Source organism: Pseudorca crassidens, chromosome 20, assembly GCF_039906515.1.
Source record: "Pseudorca crassidens isolate mPseCra1 chromosome 20, mPseCra1.hap1, whole genome shotgun sequence".
Taxonomy (NCBI): Eukaryota; Metazoa; Chordata; class Mammalia; order Artiodactyla; family Delphinidae; genus Pseudorca; species Pseudorca crassidens.
In genome coordinates, this window is record NC_090315.1 from 60,961,965 (window position 1) to 60,989,703 (window position 27,739).

Genomic DNA, 27,739 nt, shown 5'->3' on the forward strand with positions numbered 1-27,739 from the left:
GCACGCATGTGTGCCTGCACCGGCTGTCTGGCCCAGTCTGCAGGCACACGTGCATGCACACACACTCAGGCACGTGCTGCTCTGCATCTTAGGTTTCTGTACAAGCTTTTTTGTACAACATGAGAGGGAACATTTCTTTAGGGTATATTCCTAACAGTGCACATGGGGTCGAGGGGCAGGCGCAAGCAACAGGACGCTGGAACCACAGGTGCTGCCGGCGACACTTCAGCCAGCGGGAGGGACCCCTGCCTGCCCAGCCCTCGCCGCCTGGCAGTCCGGCCTTCCGTGGAGCCACTCGTGCTGCCTTCTCACGTCCGGCCGCTTGCTGCTCACTCTCTACGCAAAGTCTCTATTCTGAACATGAGCTCGCTTCACGCTGTAAACCTGTCACCACTCCCACACTTTCCTGGTGGCATCATTCCTGATACAAAAACCTTAACATTTCCCATGGTCAGACAGTCACCCTCTTGTGGCTTCCAGTGTGTGACTCACTCAGGGAACCTTCCCTGAGACGTGCTTGCTCCCCACAAACGGTGGCTGCAGACACCGTAACAGCAAGGAACGGGCCACACAGGGCACACCTTCCTCGCTGGTCTCACAGAACACGCTGGGGCAGGGCGGGGGAAGAGCTGTGGCTGTGCGCAGTCCCAGGCACCGAGCCCCGCGCCCACGATGACAAAGGGGAATGGAGGTCGTCACCCCACAGTACCTCTTGCACACCGCTTCCAATTTCTTGCATCCCACCAGGGGCCTTAAAAACAGAGCCAGCCTCGAACACAACGCACCGGGGAACCGTGGGCACGTGAAGCAGCAGTAAGTGAACTGGGCTGAGCAGCAGAAACAGAGAAATTGAGCTGGTCGTTTAAAATCTCCCGGCAAACAGGGTAAGAGGAGAAGCCAGGGACAGACCCTCCGTCCCCCAACTTTCAGCCCCGCAGGGACCACGGGCTCTGGTGAAATGCACCGCCGCACCCTGGCCACTGAAGAGAACAGCTCAGCACAGCTCTGCTCGGCTGCCCATCTCCCCACCGAGAACCAGAGATGACGGCCCAGAAGGTAGGCTCAAAAAAAAGATGCTGCAGACAAAAAAGACAAAAAAAAAGCGCCTAACCCTTTCCCTGCCACACCACTCTATCCAGGCTAGAACAGGGGTGCCGAGAGAGGCAGCTCAGTTCTGTCTCTGCACCTTCACATTAGCATTTCGCAGGTTCCCCAGTATACCTTTAGGAATTCTCCCACTTTAATTACAATCAGCAAAAGAGTAATGAAAGACCTGCTCATCAGGAACGACTTCTGACTTAGGACAGCGGCCTCGCGTGCCGAGCAGGCGCAACCAGGCCGACGACGCCGGGACGCAGCTCACGGCGCGCAGTGAGGCGGGGCTCGGGACAGCAGGCCCGGCGAGCTCTGCAAAGAGCACTGACTGCACGGCACTAGGGCCCCCCTGCTTCCCTGGAGCGAACACCTGCACTACCTGTCACAGAAGCGGAAAGGTCCGGAGGCCACGAGAAAGCACGCGCCACAGCACAGCCCGGCAGGGCACTGCGGGACAGCCCACAACATGCTGCCACCACCACCACCAGGCCCCACGGGTGCCGCAGGCCCCACGGGGCCGTTCACCGCCCCTCACCCACATGCTACAGGCAAAAGCTACCAAAGCTGACAAAAATGCAACGAAAACATCAAGAACCGATTCGCCAGAAGTGAACAAAGACATAACAACTGGATTTTAAAAAGAATAACTGAAGCAAAGCAAGAAAGACAAAAAAGGGCACATGCTCTGGGCCTGAACACTCTTTAAATTATGGGGAAAATGAAAATGACTAGGTCTCAACATACACACAATGAAATCAATTTTTAACATGAAAAGTTCTCAGTTGCCACGCCTTTCCCAAAGCAAGTAAGACAAGCAGATGCAGGCGGCGCTCGGGAGAGCGCACCAGGCTCACCCCGGGTCCCACCTTACTAGCACTGCTCTCCAGAGCTTCCCCGGCAGCTGAGCGGGCTTGGGAATCTCCGAGCACCTTCCAGTCACTCTCACGGTCAACTCTTTACACGTTAGTCCAACACTCCAGGCTGGAAGCCGATCTGAGCAGGCCACAGCCGGGTGTTCACGGGCTCCTAAAAGGCCCCTCAGGGGACCACGGAGCACACCCTCCAGAGACCTCCCTCGGATGCAAGTCCCGGGACCTGACAGCAGCCCTGCACCCACCCCCCCCGAATTCCACTCCGCTGAGGCGAGGAGCCTGAACTAATGCCCCAGAGCCACGCGTGCACCCCACGAGGGCAAAGCCACTGCCTCCACTTTCAGTCCGTCATGCTACTAGGCTTCTTCTTGTACATAATTTATAGGCAGACACACCGTCCGTCTCTCTACAGAGTCAGGTGTGTGGCTCTGGCCATGGAGACTGCAGGGGTGAACGTGACAACCACACGTCAATGTCACCGCCAGAAGCAGGAATCGAGCACCAACGATGGCCGAGCCTGCTTTATTCAACAGTGACATAAAGGCTTCCCTGTCCTTCCTCTTATACGCTCCACTATTCCTATGTCAAGCGGACCTAGCCGGATACTTCCTCTCAGTGACACGGCACTCCACGGGCAGCAAGATGAAACCCAGAGCTGCCTCTGGGGCGATAAACGGACAGGAGAACTGCAGGAAAACATGATCAGTGTTGACGCTGACGAGGGGAGGGAGGACCAGGAAAACGAGCCCAGATGCGGCGCTGGTCCCAGAGACCCTGGCAATGCCTTCCACGAAGCCAGATTCAGGCAGCCGGCACCGGGCCGGGCCGCTCCGCGAAGGGGAAGCTCCTCCCTCACTTTGGTCACCAGCCAGACTGGTCTCCCAGGCGGGGCAACCGCGCTCCTCGGAGGCCTGGAATTACCCTACGAGAGCCGACCCCGTCACTGTGAACCCCAGACGCCGGCACGGGGCAGGGGCGGGCCCAGGGGTCACGCTCCTCACCTCACCTGACTTGCTCCCACGTCCTGGAGGCCAAATGCAGGACCCAGAGGTCCCTGTAGTGGTAGAAGTGCTCTCCGTCGGGAGAGGCAAACTCCCCGCCAAAGATCCACAGCTGCCCGCCGCCCTGGGGCACCACCACCGCCTGTTGAGAGAATGGCGACAGGTCAGGGCACAGCCATACAGCTCTCGGGGAAAACCGGAGCCCCTCCCCCAGAGCAGCCGGTGCCAAGCCCTGACCTCGTCTTCAAACGCCTGCCCCGTCAGGTCCTTCTCGCATCCTGCCCTGCTGTGGTTCTGCTGAAGGCCCAGGACTCACAGGCCACGTGGGAACCAGGCAGGACCGCCTGGGCTGACAGAGCCACACAAGCCATTGGTGGGCCAGCCCGCCCCGAGAGTCCCCAGTCCTGGGCCCAGACAGCGAAGGAGGCAACTGGGCCTGTCCTTCACACCAAGGGGGTGCGGGACGGGAACCCGTCGAGGGGCCGTCTGGCCAGGGGCTCACATGCAGTGCCAACGGCAGCAGGCACAGTGTGGCCGGGGCAGGGGAACTGGATCGGGGGCAGCTGGACACCAGGTGCTCCAAAGCAGCCCGTGTGAATGCCTCCTGCCCTCGCAAACCGCCACGGGCAAGCACACAGTGGGCGGTCAGATGGTGGTTCCCAGAAGGCCCGCCCCGGGCACCCTCCGAGCACCCTGGGGCTTGCACTGCAGTGTGGTCCTTCGCTTAATTAAGCTTAACGCTGCAGAACTGCAGCTCCATCACCGATGCTGCTCCTGTCCTGGACTAACTGGAGGGTCCTGGTGACACACTTAGGGTGATGTGCCCCCCCCACCATTTTCACTCAGTCTTGTGCATCCTCTCAGGACTGACCTATCGAGACAAGCCAGCTTCCTAGGACTCTAGAACCCCAGTAATTATAAAGCAAGAAACTGACCACTTCAAATCTTTAAACCAGACATGAGGATTAGCTCAGGCCCAAACCTAACACGTTTTTTTGAGCTTAATGAAGTTTAGGTAGTACTTTCACGCTACGCAATACAATGCAGTTTTGAAATATCTTATTATAGAAGCTACTGAACGTCCCAGGATAACACCACAAATAATGCATTAACTGGGAAGAACAGTACAGGGAGAATATATGTATGTATACGTACACATGCATATGTGTGCACACACACGTATACACACGTATGTACGTGTACAGTCCAACTAAGATGAAATGCATAGAAATATGAATCACAGGTGCAGAGAAAAGATGCAGAAAATATAAATTAGGAGTTCTGGAAGAATGGACAATGGACTTACTCTGCTTTCATTATCTTCATTTTTTTTTTCCCACAACGAATATTTATTACTTACATAATCAGTTTTCAGAGCCATTCTTAAAAAATGAAGTCAAACTCCAGGCAAGAAAAAAGACTGTGACCAGAGTGTGTCTCCCACGTCCCATCACAGGCAGAACTCTGGGGACGACACAAAGGTGGATTATGGGCAGTGATCTGAAGGCTCTGTATTAACCTCCTCCTCAAAGACCATAAACACCAAGAAAGAGCTAACGTACTACTCAAGAGAAGATGCAAACTATAGGGCCAGGCATACAACTTCCACTTCTGCCCAGGCTCAGCCATCAGCACCATGCCAGCCCTCCCACTGTAAACAAGGAGGAAACTGGACAAAACCCATGAAGCACGACAGCCAGACAGCACGACGTGCAGGACCGTGACCCTGAGACACGGTAAACGGGCAAGGTCAGCCCTCCGACCCCACAGGCAGTTTCACACCCTCGTGGCCCTGCTGAGCTGAGGAAACAGAAGCCAGAGCTCCAGGATGCGGAGGCAGCTGGAATTTGCAGGGCCGAGCACCTGACGTCTGGCTGGGTTCCCCGGGAGCCCGTAGACACTAAGCTGCACGTGTGCAGACTGAGACCACCCAAGGCCGGGCACACGGTGGGGACCATCACTGTGAGGCTGAAAACCTGAAAACGACCTGAGCTCACAGGGGGCTCGGAGACAGACAAGTTCCAACCAGAGGGATAGGTGCCACTGAATACCCAGGGCGTTCGCTAGAGACCCCAGCAAGGCCACGCCATAGAGCTACCATTCTTCAGAGAGCCTCCAAAGGCTCATGGTGATCTGCACGAGGCTGAGCCACCTACCAGAACGAAACTCATCACCTGTTGATGAATGAAAACAAACGCAGACAGTCAACCCTCCAGCGGCCCTTTGCTGAATGGCGTCATGCTCACGGCAGGAGGGGTCTCGGCGTCCCAAACACCACCCACTTTACTAGCGTGACACAGACTGAGGACGCTGTCTCCTTGTGGGCCAGGCTGAAGCTGCAGAAGGCATCACAACCACTGTTGACAGAGAAGGAGTATGAAGACCCCAGTGGAATGCTGTGAATACGAAGACATGTGAGAATCTGCAAAGACAAGAACTGCCCTAGTGCTCAGGGATGTACCTCAGCTTTGGGGCTTGCCCAGGCTTCCCTAAGATCTTCTTTTGCATCCACAAAGTCTATCATCTAACCACACAGTTCCAGCAGAAAGACGTGACCCACATCAACAAGGTTGGTCGATACAAAGAGACCCAGAAATGATACAGATGAGAGAATCAGCAGACAAACACTTGAAAAGTTATAAATATGTCCAAAGACTCAGAAGAAAACATGAACATAATAAACAAACATATAAACAACCAACATTCCCTGGATCTAACAGAGGCAAAGCACCGCCCAGAGACCAAAGTAGGACGGCACTGCTCCCCACACCAGGCAGGGCTGTCCTAGCCAGCCTCTACTTTGCTACTTGTCCCACGAGGCTGTATGCTTCCCAGGTGTTTGGGTTTCTGTATTGTTGTCTTAACTGGAATAAAAATCATGTCTAGAAAACCTTAACTTCACAACTCTCTCTCCAAAGATCAAAAAAAAAAGGCACAATGGAGTCCAAACAACATACAGACTCTGAACGGATTCTGACATCAGCCACATAGGTCAGCTTTGTGAAAGCCAAGTCCTAAAAGCGTGCCGGGCCATCAGGACCAAAGGAAACACAAACTATGGGGCATCACCAAGAACGGCAAACGTGTCTTTTCTGCCGCTGCATCCCAGCCCTGCAAGAGTGCCTTGCCTGTTAAAGATGCTCAGACTTTCCCAAGGAACAAGTCTGCAACACCGTCTCGGATGGACGGCGACGAAGCTGTGACTGAGCTGGAGGAAAACACTCTCTGCAGCTCACGTGGGCACTGTCAGTGCAATTCTGCTCGCTCAGGAACAGACATTCTGTAAACACTAACTCTTCTACATAAACGGCTCACTGCTCATGCTTGCACCAAGCCCGATGAGAACAGAGGCGACGTTTTTTTAACCATACGGAACCTTCTGTTCTACTGTATGAGAGAACGCATTTTGTTTCAAGTGAGTTTAGTCAGTCATTGCTTGGGGAGAAACAAACCATCAGGCAAGTAACAAAATGTGAACTCCGTCTGTGCCCGCACCTCCCACTCCCCCACCCCTCAATCCTCAACAGTCCCGTCAGCCCACCCAGGCAGGAGCGTCTGAACACTCTCCCCAAGGGAGGGTGCCGGGAGGGGAGCGCCTGCCAAGGCCTGACAGGTGAGGCCTGACAGGTCGTCGTCAGGCACACCCTCAACGGGCCTCGTGACCCTTTCCCTTCTCTCACTGGCTGTATTCATTTCAGAAAAGGCCACTGGACTCTCAAATTATGTGCTAAAATAACTTAGCCACTGGACCGCCAGGGAAGTCCCGGGTTAAGACTCCACGCTCCCAACGCAGGGAGCACGGGTTCAATCCCTGGCTGGGGAACTAAAACCCCACAAGCCACACAGCACGGCTAAATGAACGAGTGAATGAATGAGCAAAATAAAATAACCCCCCAAATATCTAGAGGGAAAAGACAGACGAAGGGTCCACGTATAAGCTTTCTCTTTCTACTCATTTTACCCCTAACTGATTCAAGATAAAGAACGTGGCTTCTATCATCACATTCATAACCTAGTCCATCATGAGGAAAAAACTTTTTTAAATATTTATTTATCTATTTATTTGGCTGCACCGGGTCTCAGTTGCAGCATGTGGGATCTAGTTCCCTAACCAGGGATCAAACCCGGGCCCCCTGTGTTGGGAGCACGGAGTCTTAACCACTGGACCACCAGGGAAGTCCCATGAGGAAATTTTTATGTCTCAGAATTTAACATAGTGGAATCTGAACTGTAATGACCTTTAGGCAAAAGACTTTATAAGCAATTATCTGTTTTCCACAGCCCCGATTTGTTGTGAAAGTCACAGAGTAAACAGCAAGCCAACCTCATCTACAGCCTCAGACTCACAAAGTACTCACAAGATGTACATCCAAACCGGAGCCTGCCCAAGTAACTTACTTAAAACTCTCAGAGACTTTTCTCAGAAATCTCAGTGACACTAATTCTTCAGGGACAGAGTTAATAACTGATTGAAACGGATAAGAAAACGAACATCAAAGAAGCACCTCAGCCTGCGTGCCTGGGGCCCAGGAACTGGAGAGGCGTTGAGCGGACAGCGCTCCCCACCGGATGGGCCGGGCCGGGACAGGACAGGACTAAGTGCTTGGCCTGGAGGCCTGGGGTGGATGCATTCTCAGAACTGGAGAGGGCTCCGGCGAATGCACTAGAACTTACCAAGATGCAGTTATTAGCCTTACTAAGGTGCAGTTGTTATATCAGAAAGCAGTGCACGCCTCTCTTCCAGAAGATGAGCCAGTCCAAATGCCTGGCAGCCCGGCTATGCACGAGGCGTCCGTGCAGTTCAGGCAGCCAGCCCCCCTCACAGACCCCATTTCAACCGGGAGGCTGTCCTGAGCACAGGATTAGAAAAAAGAGAACCACACACTGTGGAGGGATGTTTCAGTCGTGCCGCAGTAGGCTGACACTGGCGAGGTATCACTCCTTCAGGTTATCTTTTGAGCCCCAACACTGTCCCGGGTACAATAATGAACAAGAAAGACCAATGCCTGTCCTCGTGGAGCGCACGACTGTGGAACCATGAAACCAGGACTCCTTCCCTGGTAAGTCATCGGCTCTGACGGAGCTCGCTGGGGTGAGCGGAAACGAGCTGAAAGCATGCCGACCTGGCGCTGCTCCCTCAGCGTCCCTGGGCACGACTCACTTCACTCTGCAGTAGCTACTTTCTGTAACCACTGACACCTTCCGTTCTGTCTTCTTGTTTTCATCTCTCTGGTCACCAGATCTTGGGCCTGTGGGAGCCTCTCTCACTCAAATACAGGAGCCTTTTTCTGACTGCTCCACGCCAGGCACCACGTCGGTATTTTTACCTAGCTTCACACCACCTGCAGGAGCAGGAGTTCATCTCCAGCCTCACAGGTGAAGGCTGAGGGTGAAGCAGCTCAGAAACAAGGCCAAGTTGGAGGCGGCAGAGTGAGGACCAGGGGCAAGGTCCAGCGTCTCCATACCAGGCTGCCCGCCATTACCAGCTCTAAAGGTCTGTCGTGGAATCCTGAGCCAGAGCCCCAGCGAGAGAGGAGGGGAGGCTGATGGCCATACGGACACGTACCTGGTGAGCACAACGCCTCGGAGGTGGGTTGGGGATTTCGACTTTAGTCCAGGCGTCCTTCCTGATGTTGTAGACGTAGAGTTCATTATATACAAAAGTCTGCAGAAAGGAAGAGGTACTTTAGCATCACGAATGGTGCTTCCACACAAGCGACAGCAAGTGGAAGGCAGGATCTCAATCACTAGCTCTCCCCAGGAAACGTGTTTTCTAAGGCTGGTCCCTGGACCCTTCAGGGTGATGACACAATGACAAAGACCATCTCTGGACCGCCACACAGGGAAGGCGAACTCAGGATTTTGGAACTGTTTCATCTATAGCTCTGAAACCCAGGGCTTTCTGGTCTGCTCAAGAATAAAAATTACAGGTTTTACAATTTATCAATTGCTCTGCAATTTATCAGCACTTCCCTTTTCAGACACCTCTGGAAACCCATCATGAGGAAGAACAGCAGGGTACTGGCCCACCTCACGCAGGCAGTTAAGAGGCGTGACCCTAAAGGTCCCTAAAGGACCCTGGTGGCTTGTCAAGGACCATGGCCCAGGCCAGTCCTGACATGCAGACACACAAGAGGGGAGTTCAAGGACCATGAATATCTGATATCAGCCTAAAATGAAGTTTCCTCTAAATGCGACCCATGAAAACTTGGAGGGAAAGAAGAAAATATATACGTAACTTTTTGGCCATTGAAATATTCACCTCCGAAAAGGATTAATTCTTCTTTCTCAGGATGAGCAGAGAGTGAGGCATTTAACCTGCAAGAGACACAAGCAGCAGCTCAACACAAAATCAAACCACGTGACGCCCAAACTGAGAGCTGTTCTCCTTTCCAGCAGAGGGCTTCCCCACCAGGGACATGCCTGTCCTAAACTTCTGTGAAAGAGAAGCCTGGCACTGAGGACAGAAGCTGAGGCACCGCCCTTAAAAGCAGTCTCACCGTCAAGACACTAACACCCCGGCTCAGTCTCCTACGAGGGCAGGGGCTACTCACACAGCGTTTGGCTGAAAATCAGCAGCAGCGGGAAGTCCAGGGGCTCCTATTCATGTGCCAATTTTCCAGAACTGTCCTGTTTTAAAGGTCTATCCTCTTAAATCACAATCTAAACTGTTCTAAGAGGTCCAGTATTGAAGCATTTCAATATACAACCCAGATCCCTTCCATCTAGAAAATGCAAATACTTTTCTACTTACTTCACACACGAGGACAAGGGAATAGCCATAAGGGAATTATAAGTAGGTCCTGACCATTGCAGCAGGAAGTAATGAAGAGTCCGGTGACTGAGAGGGAAAATACCCTTCTTGCAGAAACCCTTAGAGCGGCATTCCCCAAGGTGCCCTCCACCACGTTAATCCCACAGGACGCTTCTCAAAGGGCAAAGGGTTTTAAGGTCAGGGAAGTCTGGGAAATCTGAAAACTGTTTTTCTCCTGGGGATTTAATGTAGACAGAGACGTTCTATAGGCTGAGAAACTCTGCAGTCAAACTCTCAAGTCAAGATAGTGCACCCCTGGGCTCTGGTACAACCAAGCACCTCATCTTCACGTCCCCATTAAACTACCTCTGAGCCAAGACGTGGGGACGTACACACTTAAATTTGATAACTTTCATGGGTTTTTCCCCGTAATGCGATAGAGAGGTGGAGGTGAGAAGGTACTAAGGTTACCACCGAAACGTCTGCATCCCAGGAGATCTCAGCTCCAACTGCTCCCTTCTGCCAGGAAGCTTCCCAGCTGACCCATGGAACTGCCGATGTCTCACATCATACTGTGACATTACACCTGGCCTTTTTGGGCAGCATACTTTAGGAAAAATGTCATCCAAAAAAAGTCAACCCACATTCTAAGTGAATTCCCTCAGGGGGGCTGCACAGATAAAGCCTCAAAGGTCTCAAGGACTCATCTGCTTCAACAATTCAGAAGAAAACGTCCACCTACCGTGTGTGAGTCTTATACTTGGCCTCAACGATAACATGATAAATACAAGGAAAAGAATAGCAGATTCCTAACGGAATTTAAGAGCCAAAGAATAAGAAGGATCTGCAACTTTGGGAGCAGTTGCAAAGTCGCTTGTGTCTGCTCAGGGGTAAGCACACTGCTCCCAACCCTGAACAGGTAATGATCGCATGCCGGGGGCGAAGTCGTGGGATTCGGGGCCATGCCCTGCACCCACTGAAGCAGAGGGGGCACTCTTACCACCTGCCTTCCTGACGTGCTAGACCAAGGCCTCCACTCAGGCCTGAGGGAAACAAAGCAAATCATTTCTCAACTGATCAAGACAGCCCCGGATGCTCGTGCAGTTAAGGCATTCCCCCTTCTCCAAAGGACACGGCATCTCCTTATCAGGGTCACTCAGCCTCCCTGGGCTCCTAGCTTGATGCACTCCGTGTCCAGCCTCTGCTCTGCCAGGAGCAAGTATAAGAACTATGGAGCCTGAATCCCTGGATCAAATTAGAGAACTGGCATTCCGGAGCCAAGGGGACGAGAAGAAAGGAGCAAGAAGCCAGTGAAAACCACAGCCTGGGGCTTCCCTGGTAGTGCAGTTAAGAATCCACCTGCCAATGCAGGGGACACGGGTTCGAGACCTGGTCCGGGAAGATCCCACATGCTACAGAGCAACTAAACCCGTGTGCCACAACTACTCAGCCTGCACTCTAGAGTCCGCGAGCCACAACTACTGAGCCCGCGAGGTGCAACTACTGGAGCCCATGTGCCTAGAGCCTGTGTTCGGCAACAAGAGAAGCCACCTTAATGAGAGGACTGCACACCGCAATGAAGAGTAGCCTCCACTCTCTGCAACTAGAGAAAGCCCGCGCATAGCAACGAAGACCCAATGCAGTCTAAAATTAATTAATTATTTTTTTAAAAAACAAAAGAAACCCCACAGCCTGCTCCTTCCACAGGGTCTCAAATCCTACAAAAGATGCTGGAGCTCCTCACATAAACTACAAACCCACCTAAAATGGCTAACAGACAGTTTACGCTTAATGGTCACACTTTTCACACGAGAATTTGAAAGCATTATGAACGAACACAGCAAAAAACTATCATGATTTTAAGTTTCGCACCGTGATGGGCCTTTAGAAACCTAAGAAGCAAGGAGAAGCTCACGGACTGCCCACAGACTGTCACCGGGTGGCGAGCAACCCAGCCCACACAACCTCCCTGACTGGCAGAGCAGCTGAGCCAGGAGACCTCCTCACCGGGTTTCTCCACGACAATGAAGCTGAGCTGCCTCGCTCCCATTCTTCCTAAGCGGAAGTGAAAAAAAGGTTTTGTGGGAGCTGACCTGGCGGGTTTTCATGATGAAACTGTCCCAAGTGCCCGGTTACTTATGAAAACACAGTGCCTACTTCAAGCACTTTTCCAACCTATACCAGAAGACTTCAGGTCAGAAGCTACACTGGAGAGTCCGTGCTGCTTACCTTGGAGAAGGTGGGGAGCAGGGTGTCTCCACGATCCGAGTCTTTCTGGCATCGAGAGCCTGGAAGTGGGCTATGAGGGCTTCGAGGTCCTCCTGTAGACAGACAAGCCACCACACGTGAGACGTTTGCTTAAACCCCATCACGTGGCCAGATGCCTGGGCCAGCTTTCCCCAGCCCTCTGACCTGACCGGGGTCCAGTCACATCCGTGAATTACAACTTGTTTCTCCCATTTCAAACACACAGAACCTGACACATGCGCAAATGCTCAGGGCCTGACCTGCCCGCGCACGGCATGTGCATCATCTCCTTCCAAACTCTCACCCCGCCCCCCAAGGCCTTCCTCTCAGACAAGCCCACCCAACTTCACGCCAACACCTTCAGCCACCCCTGGAAACCCAGGCCTGGGCTACCGCACCAGCCTGCTTTGCTGTCTGCAGAGCGGGGTCTGATGTTTCCTTGTTCACTTATTTATTTTGTTGCCACCTCCCTCCCACCAACATAACAAAACATAAGCTCCAAAGGAACCAGACGTGTCGGTCTGCTTAGAACGGCGCCTGCGCGGTGGGCGCCCGACCTCTATCAGCTGCAGCCAATCCGTGTACGAAGGCCTCCACCTTCGCAGAAGGACCGCAGAAACCAATTTAGATGTTAAGGCGCCAATTTCCGTGCACAGCTGGGTAGCATTGGCACTCAGTCTTCCCGCCCTCAGTCCCTGCATTTACAGTAGTGCCGCCCACCCCGCAGTGATGCGTGATGTCTGTCACGGGAAAGTCTCCCATCCTTCTCTTCAATGCTCGGCCCAGCACTTTGCTCATGCTGACACCTGGCATCTGTCCCCCCCATCCTTCCTCCCATCCCACCCCACCCCACCTCACACTACCCCGGCTCTCCTTCCCAGGCTCCACATTCTGCAGGGCCTGAAAGCAGGTCTTCCAGACCCTTCTCCCTCCCTCGCCTGCCTCACGTCCCACCCCACCTCCTCACTCTCCCAGCCGCACTGGCTTCCTCTCAGCTCCTTTCCTCAGAGCATCACACCCCCGGGCCTGAACAGCCACCTGCAACCCCGCCCCCACCGTGTGTACCCCCTTCACCTTCCCGAAGGCAGCCACTCTCTGGAACGGAGGGCTCGTTACTCTCACACCATCTCTCTATACTTTTACTACACGTTATGTATCCCTAAACTACGTACGTTGTTGTTTTAGGTTTTTCAATTCCATGTAAATGTTATCGTACTGAACATTCCCCTGCAACTTGCTTTTCTGCTTAACACTGCTGAAAGAAAGCTCTGATGCCCTGAACCCGCTCGTCATCATGGTGGCGGAGCTACATGGCTTCTGCACCATCCAGCTGCTGCTGAACATCTGGGTCAACTCCAAAATGTTCTTTTTTACATGAAATACTACCTCGGCCGTTCTAGTACCTGTCTTTGTGTAGCTGGGGGTAATTTTTCCAAAGTAAACCTTTAGGTGGGTAACTGCTAGGTTGTAGCTTCCACTTTTCTAGGTATTGACAAATTAGAACCCAACTGGCTCTACCAATTTTCACCTTCGCAGGAGTCCACAAAAACACCCGTCATCCTGCTACTCCTACGTGTAATTAGGTACTCAAGATAAGTTCTGAACCGCTGCACCCTTACAGGAAGACGTGCGTGGAGAAGTGACTGCTGGGGCCTCAGTAAGCTCAGAGCTTCCAGTCCACTGTCACTCACCCGAGAAATTGTCTTACTTAAAGGGAGAAGGGAAGACGGGAACAAGGTGGGAGGAAGGCGTGGCTGCGACGAGCAGCGGCAGGCCTGGAGGGAGAGCTGCTGTATCAGTCCTGGGGCGAGTGGCACTGACACCCACCTGGCTAGGCCGGCAGGAAGCATCAAACCCCGTCACGCGAGGGCAGGCACGAGCACGGTGTCTCTGGTTGGGAGCAGGCCTCGTCAACCCCTTAGTTAGCAGCACAGGCTCTGCCGTCGTGTAACTGAGCAGGACCCTATGAAGCCTTCCGCGAACAAGAAACCGCACCCCTCCCCCCGCCCCCCCCTCCGCCAACATGTCCTCTGCCTGCCTCTTGTCTGTAGAAAAACTTTAGCCTCCTAGGCCTTCCCGAGTTCCAAAGAATAAATTTAGTCAGAGAAGGGAGAAAATGCAGAAAGAAAAAGAGTCAAGGAGGACAAAATAATAATAGTTTGATCTCAAAGTCAAGGACCTTTAGTCCCTCCTCAACAGCTGCATTTGATACTCTGCGCCATGTCCTGTGAGCTGTTTCGCAGATATGGAAACCCTCACCAGGTGGAAGAAGTTAACTGCGTGCTGTCACCGGAATGCAGACCCCAGACGGGCTGGAAACAGGTTAATGATGTTGACTCCCGATGACCTCACCACCAACCAACAAGAAGAATGTCCACAAGCTGATCACACAGCCCACAGCACCCCCTCCCTGACCCTGTCTTTAAAAATCTTCCCTAAAAGCCTTCAAGGAGGTCGGGTCTTTTGAGCACCAGCTGCTGGACTCCTTACTGAGCACCTGCAATAAACCCCGCAGTTTCCCTCACCACAACCCAGGGTCTGTAGGTTGGCTTTGCTGCGTGCAGGCTAGGGGACCCAACTTTGGTTCGGTGGCTGTCGGGTGACTCGCTTCAACCCCCACCTCCTCCACATCTCGCCAGTTAATCTAGCAGCCGCTCCCCATGCCCGCACGTTGAACAAATCTCACCAGATTAAAACAAGGTCCAGAAGCCAGGTAAGCTTCCCTCCCACCACTCTAAGGCAGCACTTCTCAAGCGGCTGAGCATCACAATCGCGGGGCCGAGGGGCTGGGACAGGGCAGGTCTGGTAGCACAGGCAGCCTAGTCTGGGAAAGCCTCTGCAAGGTGACAACAAGCTGAAAGATGAAAAGGAACGAGTGTAGAAGAATGTATTTGGGGTTGAGGTGCAGAAAGAAGGTGGCATATCTGAGACACAGCACAGAGTTGTGTGGCTGGAGGGGAGTGAGCCCAGGTGATGTAGGTCTCCCCAGCAGGGTGAAGAGATGGAGCTTCAATAGGACAGTTTAGAAGGGGAGGAATCTGCGCGACAGCCACTTGCAGGTGTCAACCAGGTATCTGAGACATGAGTTCTGCACTGGGCAGAACTCCAAGTTGTCCCCCAAGACCACTCGCTTAGTCCCCCTGCCAAAAAATGATAGGAGACAGGGAGAGAAAAAGTTCAACCCCATTATTTGACAGATGAGGAAATGGACACACGAATGCCTTAGGAAGAAAAGGGACAAGGGTGTGTGGTTAAGAGCTCTGGATCAGGGACACCCGGTCAAATTCCAGCTCCAAGCCACCTCACAGCTGTGTGACCCTGAGCTGCGTGTAACCTGTTAGCTTCTGACCTCCTGTCAGATGGGGACGCCAAAGCTACCTAACTCAATTGGTTGTAAGAATTAAAGCGCAGAGAGCACAATGCCCGGCGCGCAGCAAACACTCACTAACCACTATAAACCGCCCCGGGTTAGGGAGCCCGTGCACAACAGTCAATTAAGAGCAGAGAGCTCTCCTCTAAGCTCAGCACTGATCCATGTGTACACACTTCTAAAGATAGAGAGAAAGAGGGGGAGAGAGTAAGAGGGAGGGAGGGAGAAGGAGAGACAGAGACGGAGAGAGACACAGAGAACTCTTTTGGAACACCCCACAGTTCCACTTACTTATTCCACTGACGCTCACTGCTCAGGGCTGCCGCGAGGATCACGAACCCTCTTTTAAAGCCGAGGGCTGAGGCTTGCAGAGGCGCGCCCGCTCAGCCCGGCCCCTCCCAGCGCCCAGCACAGGGGGCCCGGCTACGCACGAGACCCGGGACGAAGGAGGCCAGCCCGCCTTCCGGCCCCGCTCACCTCCTCCTTCCGCGAGCGCTTGGACACCTTCTTCTCCACCTTGGCGGCCGTCTTCTCCGCCCCGCGGCCCTTCTTCTCTTTCTTGCTCTTCTTGCCCATCACGCCGGGTCAGAGGAGATGCCGGGACGCCTGCAAGTCTCGAGCGGCGCGCAGCGCGCAAAAAATACGTGCTAGGCGGCGCGCAGAAAGCGCGTCACTTCCGGTCCGCCCCCACGGCGCATTTCCGAGAGAGTGGGCGGGGCGGGCGGGGCGGGGCGGGGCGGGCCTCGGCCCGGTGGTGGATGTTTTACTGGTTGTCTGTGCGGAAGTTTCTGCCGTGTTTACGCATATTGCTTAGTGCGTGCACATTGCACAGTGACCCAGTTGGGTGACTTGGTAAATGAGCCGCGTTTTGTCAGCGCGAGCCCTTGTACGAGTCAAATGATTGCTGTGCCTTCGTTCCCCATAGAGACGCTTATGCACTTAAAGGATTCGCAGACCCTGAGCACCAGATATTGTTAGGGGCTGAGGGTACTGTGCTCAGCAAGAAAAACAGCCCTGCCAGTCCGCCTTCTAGGTGAATCCTTAAGTGTCCTGTGTGAGGCGACTTGTTTCTCCATGATCGAGCAGGGCTGATGACACCCCCTCCAAAAGCAGTCAGTGTTCCAAGTCTGGGAAGCCAAACTGCCCGCTAGCATTTGACTCAAACGACTTAGTAAATGGGAAGAACCACAGGTAGAACGTGGAATGCTATGGTTTGGACAGAGCAGAGTGAAAACGCTTCTCATTGCTTAGAAGATGTCATCTTTGGACTTGTGATCAAGGAAACAGGACAAATTAAGGACAAGCACAAGCAAACATTTGGCAAAGGGAAAGCATAAATCAGGAAATAATCTCCTTTCCTACTTTGTGGGTGAACCGCCACAAGGCTCAGCCTTAAAGAAATTGAGACAGGCTGAGACCTGGGACCTTTTGGTGCAGTGCTTGCACCTGGACAAATCTCGTCCAAACAAAATACAAAGAAACTAAGGGATTAAAAATAACTGCATGAAAAACAACAACAACAAAAAACTGCATGCATGTGGCAGTTGGGGCAAACTATGAACAAGATACAAAAAGACCAAAGACCCAACTGCCACTTCTGAGGAGTCAGGAAGCAAAGCACAGGTACTGCAAATCCCTCTACTCAGCACCGCCAAGTTGGGGGGGGGGGCAGACCACCCAAGCCACTGTTGGGGACCATCCTGTGGACCCGCCTCTGCCCTCACCCCATGTAACGTACAAGCTCGCCCCCCCCATCCCCCGTCAGGGGGCAAGCAAAGGATCCTGCTACTTGGTTTCGCTGCCTCGTGCTGCAGCACAAGTCCCAATAAAGCCTTGCCTGAATTTCTTCTCTGGCCTCTTACCAATTTTTATTGATTAAGGAGTCCAAGAATCCTAATCGGTAACAAAATCAACTTAGATCCAATCAACTTACTAATCTCTGAGCAGCCAGGGAGGAATGCTTTTTCAGCCAACTCCAAGCCTTGTCAATTAACCTAGCCTTTCAGAAGAAAAATAGGGCTTCCCTGGTGGCGCAGTAGACAAGAATCCTCCTGCCGACGAAGTGGACGTGGGTTTGAGCCCTGGTCCGGGAAGATCCCACATGCAGCGGAGAAACTAAGCCCGTGCGCCACAACTACTGAGCCTGTGCTTTAGAGCCCTTGAGCCACAACTACTGAAGCCCGTGCGCCTAGAGCCCGTGCTCTGCAACAAGAGAAGCCACCACAAGGAGCAGCCCACACACCACAGCAAAGAGTAGCCCCGCCCGCCACAAGTAGAGAAAGCCCGTGCACAGCAACGAAGACCCAACGCAGCTAAAAATAAATTTAAAAATTAAATCTTTAGGGTTTCCCTGGTGGCGCAGTGGTTGAGAGTCCGCCTGCCGATGCAGGGTACGTGGGTTCGTGTCCCGGTCCGGGAGGATCCCACGTGCCGCGGAGCGGCTGGGCCCGTGAGCCATGGCCACTGAGCCTGTGCGTGCGGAGCCTGTGAGAGGCCCCAACAGTGAGAGGCCCGCATACAGGAAAAAAAATAAATAAATCTTTAAAAAAAAAGAAGAAAAATAAAATTTGGGGAACTACGGGGGGTGGGGAGGATGGAGAGGTGGAATAGGATTCAGGCTGCCGCCGTCCCCAGCACCGATTGTAGGAGAATGTGAGAACACGTGAGATGATAGAGAAAAGAACCAGCTAGAAGCCAATTGGAAGGGAGCTGCAGAATTCCACAGTACCCTGGCCCCTGAACCTGCAGACATAATCGCCTTCAACAATGAGCTACAAATGGCGAAAGCCTCACTAGTGCTCCTCAGAAACCGTTACTTTCCCTCTAGTGCAATATGACTAAGAGCATGCCTAATCCTTTTATACTTTTCTGAGAATACTGGGTAACCTGGAAGCAACACACTTGAAGTAAGATGGCCCTTCAGTCACAGCGCATCTGTCTGCAACACATTACACTGATCGCCTCTTAAGAGCTACGGAAGGGGGAGCCTATGCCCTGCTGAAGATTTGGAAGGATCTGATAGATGGAGGATTTTGTACTTTTATTATCTGAAAGAATCTTGAAGCTCAGTTGGAAGGCTCTTGGAATTAATAGTGTCATGGTGATTTACATGAGGTTGAAACTCTCATTACCAAGAAAGAACACTTAAAATGAGATCAGGATCCTAAAATAGTAGAAAGATGAAGTACACGGTCCTATTTTAGTGAAATTCGCGTTTTTGAAACTTTAATGAATAATCTTAAATCTAATATATCATTAACATTTAGAGTGTACCTTTTGTGTGGTCAGGCGCCCTCTGCTGTCTTCAAGTTGAAATCTAGAAGAGAAAAAAATATTAACAATGCACCTAACATCTAATTACCCTCACCACAAATAATCAGTGTAATTGGAGAGATCTCCCAAGTATGCTATAGATGCAGTGGGTCTTTGTACTTTCCCACCTGGAAAGTGATCATATTAAACCCGCCCGCCTACTACACAGAACTCTTGAGAGAATCAAGTGAAATTTAAAAAGCTTAGAAAAGTAAAAAGCAAAATACAAATTTAAGAGATTCTCTGTGCTGCAAAGTGGGGTCGCGGTTTTGAACTGGCTGACGATCATTTCATTTAACAACATGAATTGGTTACCACAACGCGGGGATGTTGTACCGGGACACATGAGACAGAAAACAGAAGACCCAGCCACCAGCTTCAAGGAGGTTTTCTTCTAATGAGATCAACATGATGACATTCCTCAAATGCTCTGTGAAATGAAGCAGGGAATAAGTACAGAAGGAGAGGATGTGGGGAGAAAGGGAAGAGGGAAGGCAAGGGAGGGAGTGACATCAAAACCTTTGTTTCATGTATTTTGTCCAGTTTAATAGACATCTGAGGGGAAAGGGGGAAACCCAGTCTCTCTGCTCCATCATGGCTGAAAGCAAAACTTTCTCCTCCTTGGGGTCAAAGTGTGCTGTTTAATTTCCAAACACTTGGAGATCTTTCTGTTATTTATTTCTAATCCAATTCATTGATTTGAGGGATCTCAGAATTCAGTGCTCTCCATGTCCCTTTAATTCTGCTTCAGCTGCATCCTACAAATTTTAATATGTTATTTTGATTTTCATTTAGTTCAAGACACTTCCTGATTCCCTTTTTGATTTCTTCTTTGACCCTTGGGCTACTTAGAAGTGTGTTATTTCGTTTCCAGATATTTGGAGATTTTCTAAAGATCTTTCTGGAGAGTAATATTTTTTCTCCACCTGCTTTTGCGGTTTTTTCCTTCATCTTAGTTTCACTAAGATACGTTTAGATATTTATTTCTTTGTATTCACTTTGCTTGGGTCCTCGTGAGGCTGTGTGTGGTGGCCTTACAGGTCTGGGATTTCTCTGTCATCCTCTCTTCAGAGGACGCTGTTGCCCCCTCGTCTCTCTCTTCTGGGTCTCTTAACCTCTCTTCTCCATTTTCCCTCTGTTTGTCCCTCTATGCTGCATTCTAGATAATTCCTCCTGGTTTATCTGCTGGTTCATGGATTCTTTGCTCAGCCCCATCACATCTGTCTCACTTGTCCATATAATTTTTTATTATGATGAGTAATTTTCAGAGGTTCAATTTTTCTCAAATCTGCTGGATCCCTTTTATAGCTTTCAGTTCCCTGAAGATGTTTTCAAGCTGGTCTTGTCCTTAAATAATGTATGTTCATCAGTCTGTGCTGCAGTGACGCTGCTCGTATCCTTGAAGAACTGCTTGTGAATAACCTTTGAAAGATTTCAGCAAAAGCATCTTTTTCCCAAGGGTAATTGCTTTTGCTTCTGCCAGACAGCCTCGGACACTGCCAGCTCATGACATCCTGAGTCCAGTTTAGTATCTTAAGTTTCTTTTGGACAACCCAGGTGATGTAAATTGAGGCTGAGAATCCAAGGAAAGCCTGGATGTGGTTACAGTATCTCAGGGACCTTGCCTTCCCACATACCCCGCTCGGCACTGGAGTGACTTTCTCTGTTCCCGGCATTCTGGGCAGCAGGCTTACTTCTGCTGCTCCCTCATCCTCAGGCACAGCTCTGGCACCTCAGCTTCATCTGCAGGGAATGGCCCTGTAGCCCCCACCTGGGACAGCCGTGGATTTGCTGAGCTTTCTCCTTGCCCTTCGAGGCTGTCAAACCCAAGTCAAACACGGCAACACTTGCCCATGCCGGAAGCAGAAGCCGTCTCGGAGCCCAGCCTCTACTCGGTTTTCTTTCTGTATGTACCTCCCGTTAGGCTCCGATTTGGTGATTCTTTACTCCTTGTTGATGCCTTTAAGAAGACTCATTTCAACATTTATCCATCATTTTCTAGTTTGAATGGGAGGATTGGTCCAGATAACTAGTCTACCATATTACAGCACTGCTTCAGTCTTTACATGGTATTTTTCAGCGTGTCATTAATACACTAACTTTTAAAATTCGGAAAATACAGGCACAGCCTGTCTTTCTTTGCTCCCACGCACATCCACGCTTAGCATGGGGGGGAGTTTCCTGCTGACTGATTTTAAGCAAAGATCTGTGTTGTAGTTTCACTCATCTGCTTGGCTCACACGTGCAGGGTTTCTTCATCCTTGCCGTCGCCCCATCTTCTTTATCACCCATCTCGGAGCCAACACGTGAGGATCAGGGACATTCTGTAAGTCATCAGAGGCCAAAACTGGGGAGGGGGAAACGCCAAAACCTAGATAATAGTGCAGGAAATGCAACAAAAGACAGAGCCATGCTGGGTATGTTAACTGCAAACTCGAAACGGACCCGTAACATCACAGCGAGTCAGGGAACAGGTTGCGATGAAGCCAACGACCTTGCGTGCCGCCCTGTGAGCCTGCAACTGCTCAGTTTCCCAGCCACTGTGTCCCCTAAACCTACCCAAACGCAGCCCAAAGCCAGCTCTCCTGCACGCAGATTCCGAGGCACCAGCCTAGAGAACACGCAGCATGCGAAACTGCAAATCTGTCCCCAAGGTTAAATTTGTTTTTAAAAAGGTAAAACTCCTTGCCCAAATAGTTGGAGATATTGGTGATTCTTTAAGTTGATTTTTTTTTTTTTTTTTTTTGTAGTACACGGGCCTCTCACTGTTGTGGCCTCTCCCGTTGCGGAGCACAGGCTCCGGACGCACAGGCTCAGCGGCCATGGCTCACGGGCCCAGCCGCTCCGCGGCATGTGGGATCTTCCCGGACCGGGGCACAAACCCGTGTCCCCTGCATCGGCAGGCGGACTCTCAACCACTGCGCCACCAGGGAAGCCCTAAGTTGAGTTTTTAAATCCCCATAATATCACTCTTTTGAGCATCTGGCCCTTTAATCCTGCCTGACCCAGGAACCAGCTCGGTTTTCAAGCCTGATCATCTCACAGTCAACAACTTATGCTCAGGGTTCACAGCCATAGCCCCTTAAATTCCAGCTGCCTGGCTTTGAAAATAGATCGCATGGCACTAAACGTTCTAATTCTCCAGAAGGGCTGTTCTCTCGCCTCTTCCAGAGAGGCTCTGACCTCAGGCCATCTGGAGGGGGCCAGGTGTTAACCCTTCACGGAAACGCAGTTCTGAAACCTAGGTTCTGGGCAGAGACCTAACCACATCCTCCTATCCTTGGCCATTAACTGCGTCATTCATGAATGATGCAATTAATCTAAAACATGTGAAATGCAACAAAGACTTCTCATCAAAACCTGAGAGTTCTACGTTGTTACAAAGCACTCAAAGACCGGACTGGAGAATTGGTTAAGTGGTGCCCAGTATTTCAAAGGCATGCCAGGAATAATGTTCATGTTATCTGATTTCCAAGTAAGTCAAGATTTTCCCATGAACGCATTTCCTGGAACGGTCCCCAGGATATGCTAGGAGCTTACCGCTTTATAGTTATCCATGTGCTGTGTCTCTCCTCCGCTAGGTGTCAGTCTCCCTCAGGCTGTATCTTATTCACCTTTGTATCCCCAGGACAAAAATGTTGCACTATTTGCTAAATGTTAATAAATTATGAATAAACAGTGAATGAATCAAAGCCCCCACATGACACCACGACTTGACGCAGAGAAGGTCTGTCCAGCATGGTCAGAGGAGGGGAATGTTTGAGCTGCTCAAACATTTCACAGCAATGTCCTGTATGTGGATCATTCATCCCCAAAGACTAAGAACCACACACGTGGGAAATCAAAACTCAAGGGAGATAAAAATGAAGATCTAGAAAGATCTATTAGAGGAACACAGGACCAGTGAATAAGTGCACAGTCGACCCATTTTGAATAAGATGCCTGTCCTATCTTCCCTGTGAAGCCGCTTTGATTGCAGGTTTGATCCTCTCATAGCAAACTGTTCAACTCTAAGGGGTTTGGGGTAGGCTCTCACCCCGATTCCTGTCTCACACTTGCTGTTTTTCCTTCCTCCCTTCTCTTGACTGAAAGGAAAAGGCACAGCGTAGAAGTTGTCAGTTAAGTTGATTCGGGGACCTTCCTGAGGACTATATACCCCTCTCAGAAGAGGTAAGGGAGAAGCCAGGTTATATAGGAATTCGTGTGATCAAGCATGAAAAGATTACTGCTAATCACAAAGAACGGACATCTCAAGTTAATGATTTTAGTGTGCTTTTCTATGTGTGGAAAGATGCAAGAATCTGGGGTCATTGAAACTTTTCCTTAGACATGTAACTTCACTATCTAGGGGGTCTGCATCCAAAGCACAGAGTGCTTCCTGGTTTTTTTCCATCCTGAATTCCCCTCACTGTTGGTGGGCGACTGCAGGGGCCGAAGGCTCGATACTTGTAGCCGTGGAGTGGCGGGCAACTTCTTTTCCTTACTCTCCCTTCCTCCCTTCTTTCTCTCTTTCTCTTTCTTTCTCTCTCCATCCCCCGCCCCCCTTCCTTTCTTAGTGTTTCTCCTTCTGGCCTGAGAAGGAAGGCCTGGGGTGGACAGAGCGGAATTTTGCCCCTATGGGCCCCGGAAACACTGTCAACGTTGAGAGTAAAAACAAAAAGTAGGTTATTCCGGGGAATGGGTGGAAGCTGATCAAAGGCAAAATCGTGACGCCGGTGAAATTGCTCTGACGCTGTGCAAGGCCCTCATGCTGTGCTGCCACCCGGACCCTCCCAGGTGGGGCTCCACTCCGACGCCTTAACACCCCATCCAAATGTCTTACCTCCCAGTCTCTCAGATAACCTCTCTCGAGGATGACAGCATTAACTAGTGATTTTGTAAGTAACACAGATGCTCCACATCACACGTCATCAGGGAGTTGCAAGTTAAAACAGCCAGGAGACGCCTCCACACACCCATCGGAACGCCCGAAACCCAGAACGCTGACAATACCAAATGCTGGTGAGGACCTGGGGCATGTGTTTACACGAGTCATGTCGGGGAAGACTTCCTCTACCTTCTAGGTTCTTCTGCCTGGTCTATGAAGTGGATGGGCATGGGACAGATTAACGGGAGAAAAATCAAAGATTAATAACACGTGTACATGGGAGAGATCCAGAAAGGCTGAGTAACTCACCAAAATGGCCGAAACCCTCGCCCTAAATACCATTTGCAGCTAAACACAAACGAGGATGGTGAGTGCAGTGGTTTGGGACTTCAAAGGGGAGGAAGGTCATTCACGTGGAGATGTTTGGTGAATATCTGTTTGCTGGGCCGGGCAGAGACAATGGGACGCTGAGTGGACTCTGATCTCCACGCCTGGCCCATATTCTTTGCAGACATATCGGGTGATAGCTCTATTCTGGGAACAAGCCCTCTGTCTAAATCCTTCGGGCAGTTGGAGGAAGGTCAAAGTTTCTTCCCGAAGTCTTTTGGTGTCTTGATTGTTCTCAGCTTGAAATAATTTGCAGGCCAGAGACATTTTGGGTGTCTCTGGCCTGCAAATTTTGTTCCCCTACAGTAATGTATTTAACGTTACCCTCGATTCATCCAAAAAACGTAGCAAGCCTGTAAGAGCAGTGCTACAGCAGGTGGGGTCTCGGGAGCCAATGCCCACCTCCCAGAAAGTAGGTTTAGGGGGTGCTCTCTCTGGGACACGGATATGAAACTGCAGGCTCTCGAGTGGGTGGCATGCAAGGCTCATGGTGTCACTACAACCTGCTCACCGACCCACTGCTGTGCATTTGACGTTAATGGTTGCTTCCTGGCTGGCAGAAGACCCCGTCTTCCTGGGATACCTCTGAGATACCCCAATAAAGATGAGGAAACATCTGTCACAGGCTGGGCCGCCTAGCAGGGGCTCTACCCACAGGCACATGGGAAATGTTCACATTAGTATATGTTTAATAATAATAATAAAAGAAGAAGAAAAAGAGAGAGAGAAAACCCAGTCACCAGACTTACCTCATTAAAAATTACCAGGTACTGGGACTTCCCTGGCAGTCCAGTGGTTAAGACTCCACGCTTCCACCACAAGCGGCACAGGTTCGATCCCTGGTCGGGGAGCTAAGATCCCACGTGCCGCACGGTGCAACCAAAAACAAAAAAGCAAATTACCAGGTACTATGTGAACTGGGCATCCTCCCCCTGCACTGACCCCTCCCCACTCTGACCCTTGACACGGAGGAGGCATCGAAGGGTCTGCTGTCAGCATTACTTGGTGATAAAATAATGACTTGGTGACAATATTCTTAAAGGCAGAAAGGGGTGTCTCGTTTTGTCTTAGCATCAGGCCACTTTGGTCCGAGTGGCCAGGGCAGGGCAGGGCAGGCTGAGTACCTTCTGGCTTTTGCTGAGACAGAGCCGACCGGACCCTCTCCTGGGCCGAGGACGGAAGGACGCAGACTGGGGGATCTGGGCTCAGCAAGGGCAGACAGAGCTCCCTTAGGGTTGAGGAGCAGCCCCATGGTCCTAGTGGACCACCAGAACCCATAGACGGGAGCCACGCCCAGGGCCACAGGGCTGTGGACATAGTCCGCACAGGGAGAAAGGGGCCTGAGGGGTGAGCTCACCCTACCCCACACACCCTCATGACCCCCAGCCAGGAAGGCGCCCGTGGGATGGGGAGGGCCTGGGTCACCCCGGACGGGACGGACAAGCCTTGGTGTCCCCAGGCTCCCGTGGGGGGGATGCAGACAGCATAGAAGCCGGGAGAAGCACGGAGGCAGCAATATGGGAACTGGCCACCAGAGGTCAGCCTTTCCCCACAGACGGCCGCAGGCCATGTGACACTGACCTTGCATCATCCCCGCATGGCGTCCGGGAGGAGGGCCTAGGACTCACCGCTGCCAGGGCTGAGCCCGCAGGAAAGCCCCCGGCACTGGAAGTAGGAGCAGCCACAGCTCTCCGTGGCACGGACTGTGCCCCCTGCGCCTGTCACACTGGAGGTTGGCTGGTCCCCAGGCAGGGAGCCAAGAGGGGCCGGGACGGGAGGCTGGGAAAAGTAGCTCTTCGAACTAACTTACCTCCCTGATGAATAACGTGTTAGGCGCTGCGTTGGTTTTTGGTTTTTCGAGGGTTTTTTTGGCCGCGCCGCGTGGTTTGCAGGATGTTAGTTCCCCCAACGGGGATCGAACCTGGACCCCCGGCATTGGCATTGGCAGCTCAGAGTCCTAACCATTGGACTGCCAGGGAAGTCCCAGAAGCTGCGTTTTAAAGAGCGGCTTCGGTGCAGGCTTTGTGATCGTTTTGTAGGATGAACCGAGGGAGGACCAGGCTTGCCAGCCTTCAGATAGGACACCGGGGCAGGCACAGCCGGAGCCCTGGGGCCCCAGAGGAGTCGGCCAGGCTTTCCTAATCCGGAAAGATGACGGGGGTGTGGGGGGGTGATGTCTGGGAAAAGGGTCGTTTGCAACCCCTGGCGGCACAGTCACCCAGTGTCTTCAGATGTCTATGGAAGCCTGTAAATTACCGTTTGCTCAATTGTTGGGCACAGGAAGAATCCTCCCTCCTGCCTGCCAGGTGAGGACAGCCATACCAAGGGCTCACGTGGAGGCCAACTGTTTGTTCTTAAAATCTCAACCTTCAACACTGTCATCTCCGATGATGATGATGACGTCATCTCCGTCATCAAAGTGTCGGAAAGAATTAGAGCCGACCCACCTCTGTGCTTCCTGCAGTCAGACCCACGCGGCTCTCTCCACCGGGTTTATAATGGGCTCTCCGGCCTCACCCTCTGCCCTCTGCCCCTGCACCTGCCCCCGCACCTGCCCTCTCCCCTCCCGCGCCTTACTATTGCTTTCACCTTTGGCTCCTTTTTTTTTTTTTAAATCAGATACTTTTCCTTTGGAATACTTTTAGATTTGCAAAAAAGTTGCAAAGATAGTTCTGAGTTTTTGTGTGTTCATCTTCCAGGGCATGGTAAGTCGGTCAAAATGGAGAAACCAACACGGGAACATGACTGTTAGCTAAACTGCAGACGTTATTTGGACTTGGCTGGTGTCCTCACTGAGAAGTGGAGTATTTTCTGCCATATCAGTAAACAAAGGATGTCACAGTCGTCAGCGCTTGCAGCCACTCCCCATGGTGAGCCCTGGGGAAACTCAGGAGGTGAAAACTGTGGATACTGGCCCCAGAGAGCTGAGGTGCATATCAAAGGAATGAGTTCAGTGAGCCCAGACTCTTGCATCTTCCCATACATAGAAAACCGCTAAATTCCTTTAACTTGAGATATCTGGTTTTCCTTTAATTAACAATAATCTTTGGACATTCAGACTACCTGCCTTTCGTTGCAAAACTTCGATATAATCTGGCTGTACCCGCCCTCGCCTCCTGGGAGCAGTTCTCTCAGGGTTACTTGCGATGCTGCCTCCTGGGCTTGAAGTCCTAAAAATTCCCGCCGAATGAAACATAACTCTCAACTTTTAGGTTGTGAATATTTTTTTAAGTCGACACCACTACTATCCTTTGTCTGGTCCCATTCAGGATCCCATGCACGTCACAATGTTGCATTTAGAAGCAGATCACTTCTCAGAGTGTGGACTGCAAAGCACCCCTGCCCACCTGGTGTGGCTCCCACCCAGAAGACCCCACCTGCTGCTCTTGGGAGAAACGCCCTGAGTGGAAGTGTCCGGCTGTCTCTGAAATGTCTTTGGGCTACAATGGAGACCTTCCTTTTTTTTTTTTTTTTTTTTTTCCGGTACGCGGGCCTCTCACTGTTGTGGCCTCTCCCATTGCAGAGCACAGGCTCCGGACACGCAGGCTCAGCGGCCATGGCTCATGGGCCCAGCTGCTCCAGGTGCTCCCGGACCGGGGCACGAACCCGCGTCCCCTGCATCGGCAGGCAGACTCTCAACCACTGCGCCACCAGGGAAGCCCTGGAAGGCCTTCCTTTGGCCTCTCCCCAGCCAGCCTCCACAATGGCTGTCCTCCGTCCCTTTGGGGTACCCTCTGTCCTCACCGCTCCCGTCGCCTTGCTCTCGAGATTCTGAGTATCAGTCATTGACTACTTAGTATATACCCCGGGCTTTGCTCAGCACTGTTCACTGCT

The 27,739-nt window shown here is 51.7% G+C and overlaps 1 protein-coding gene and 2 long non-coding RNA genes across 6 annotated transcripts in view; 1 reads left to right on the plus strand and 2 right to left on the minus strand.

Annotated features, from left to right (window-relative positions):
- The window catches only part of KLHDC4 (kelch domain containing 4), a 54,884-nt gene extending 38,891 nt beyond the window's left edge, over positions 1–15,993 (minus strand). Inside the window, exons 1-6 of one of the 4 annotated variants that reach the window (XM_067721393.1) lie at positions 15,817–15,959; positions 14,656–14,823; positions 11,952–12,043; positions 9,207–9,286; positions 8,535–8,633; positions 2,974–3,110 (exon numbers count right to left, since the gene is read on the minus strand). In XM_067721393.1, the coding sequence (XP_067577494.1) occupies positions 2,974–3,110; positions 8,535–8,633; positions 9,207–9,218 (248 nt within the window). In that variant the 5' untranslated portion in view covers positions 9,219–9,286; positions 11,952–12,043; positions 14,656–14,823; positions 15,817–15,959. Of the gene's footprint in view, positions 1–2,968; positions 3,111–8,534; positions 8,634–9,206; positions 9,287–11,951; positions 12,044–14,655; positions 14,824–15,816 lie in introns of those variants that run through there. The other 3 variants (XM_067721392.1, XM_067721391.1, XM_067721395.1) reach the window with 3 other exon arrangements.
- A 2,554-nt stretch (positions 15,994–18,547) lies between these two features.
- On the minus strand, positions 18,548–21,929 carry LOC137215748 (uncharacterized). The gene is made up of 2 exons (XR_010939394.1): positions 21,814–21,929; positions 18,548–21,022 (listed from the first exon to the last, which is right to left on the minus strand). It is a non-coding gene; the product is annotated as an uncharacterized lncRNA (long non-coding RNA).
- A 3,556-nt stretch (positions 21,930–25,485) lies between these two features.
- LOC137214346 (uncharacterized) lies at positions 25,486–27,116 on the plus strand. The gene is made up of 2 exons (XR_010938869.1): positions 25,486–25,637; positions 26,605–27,116. It is a non-coding gene; the product is annotated as an uncharacterized lncRNA (long non-coding RNA).
- The last annotated feature ends 623 nt before the right edge of the window (positions 27,117–27,739 follow it).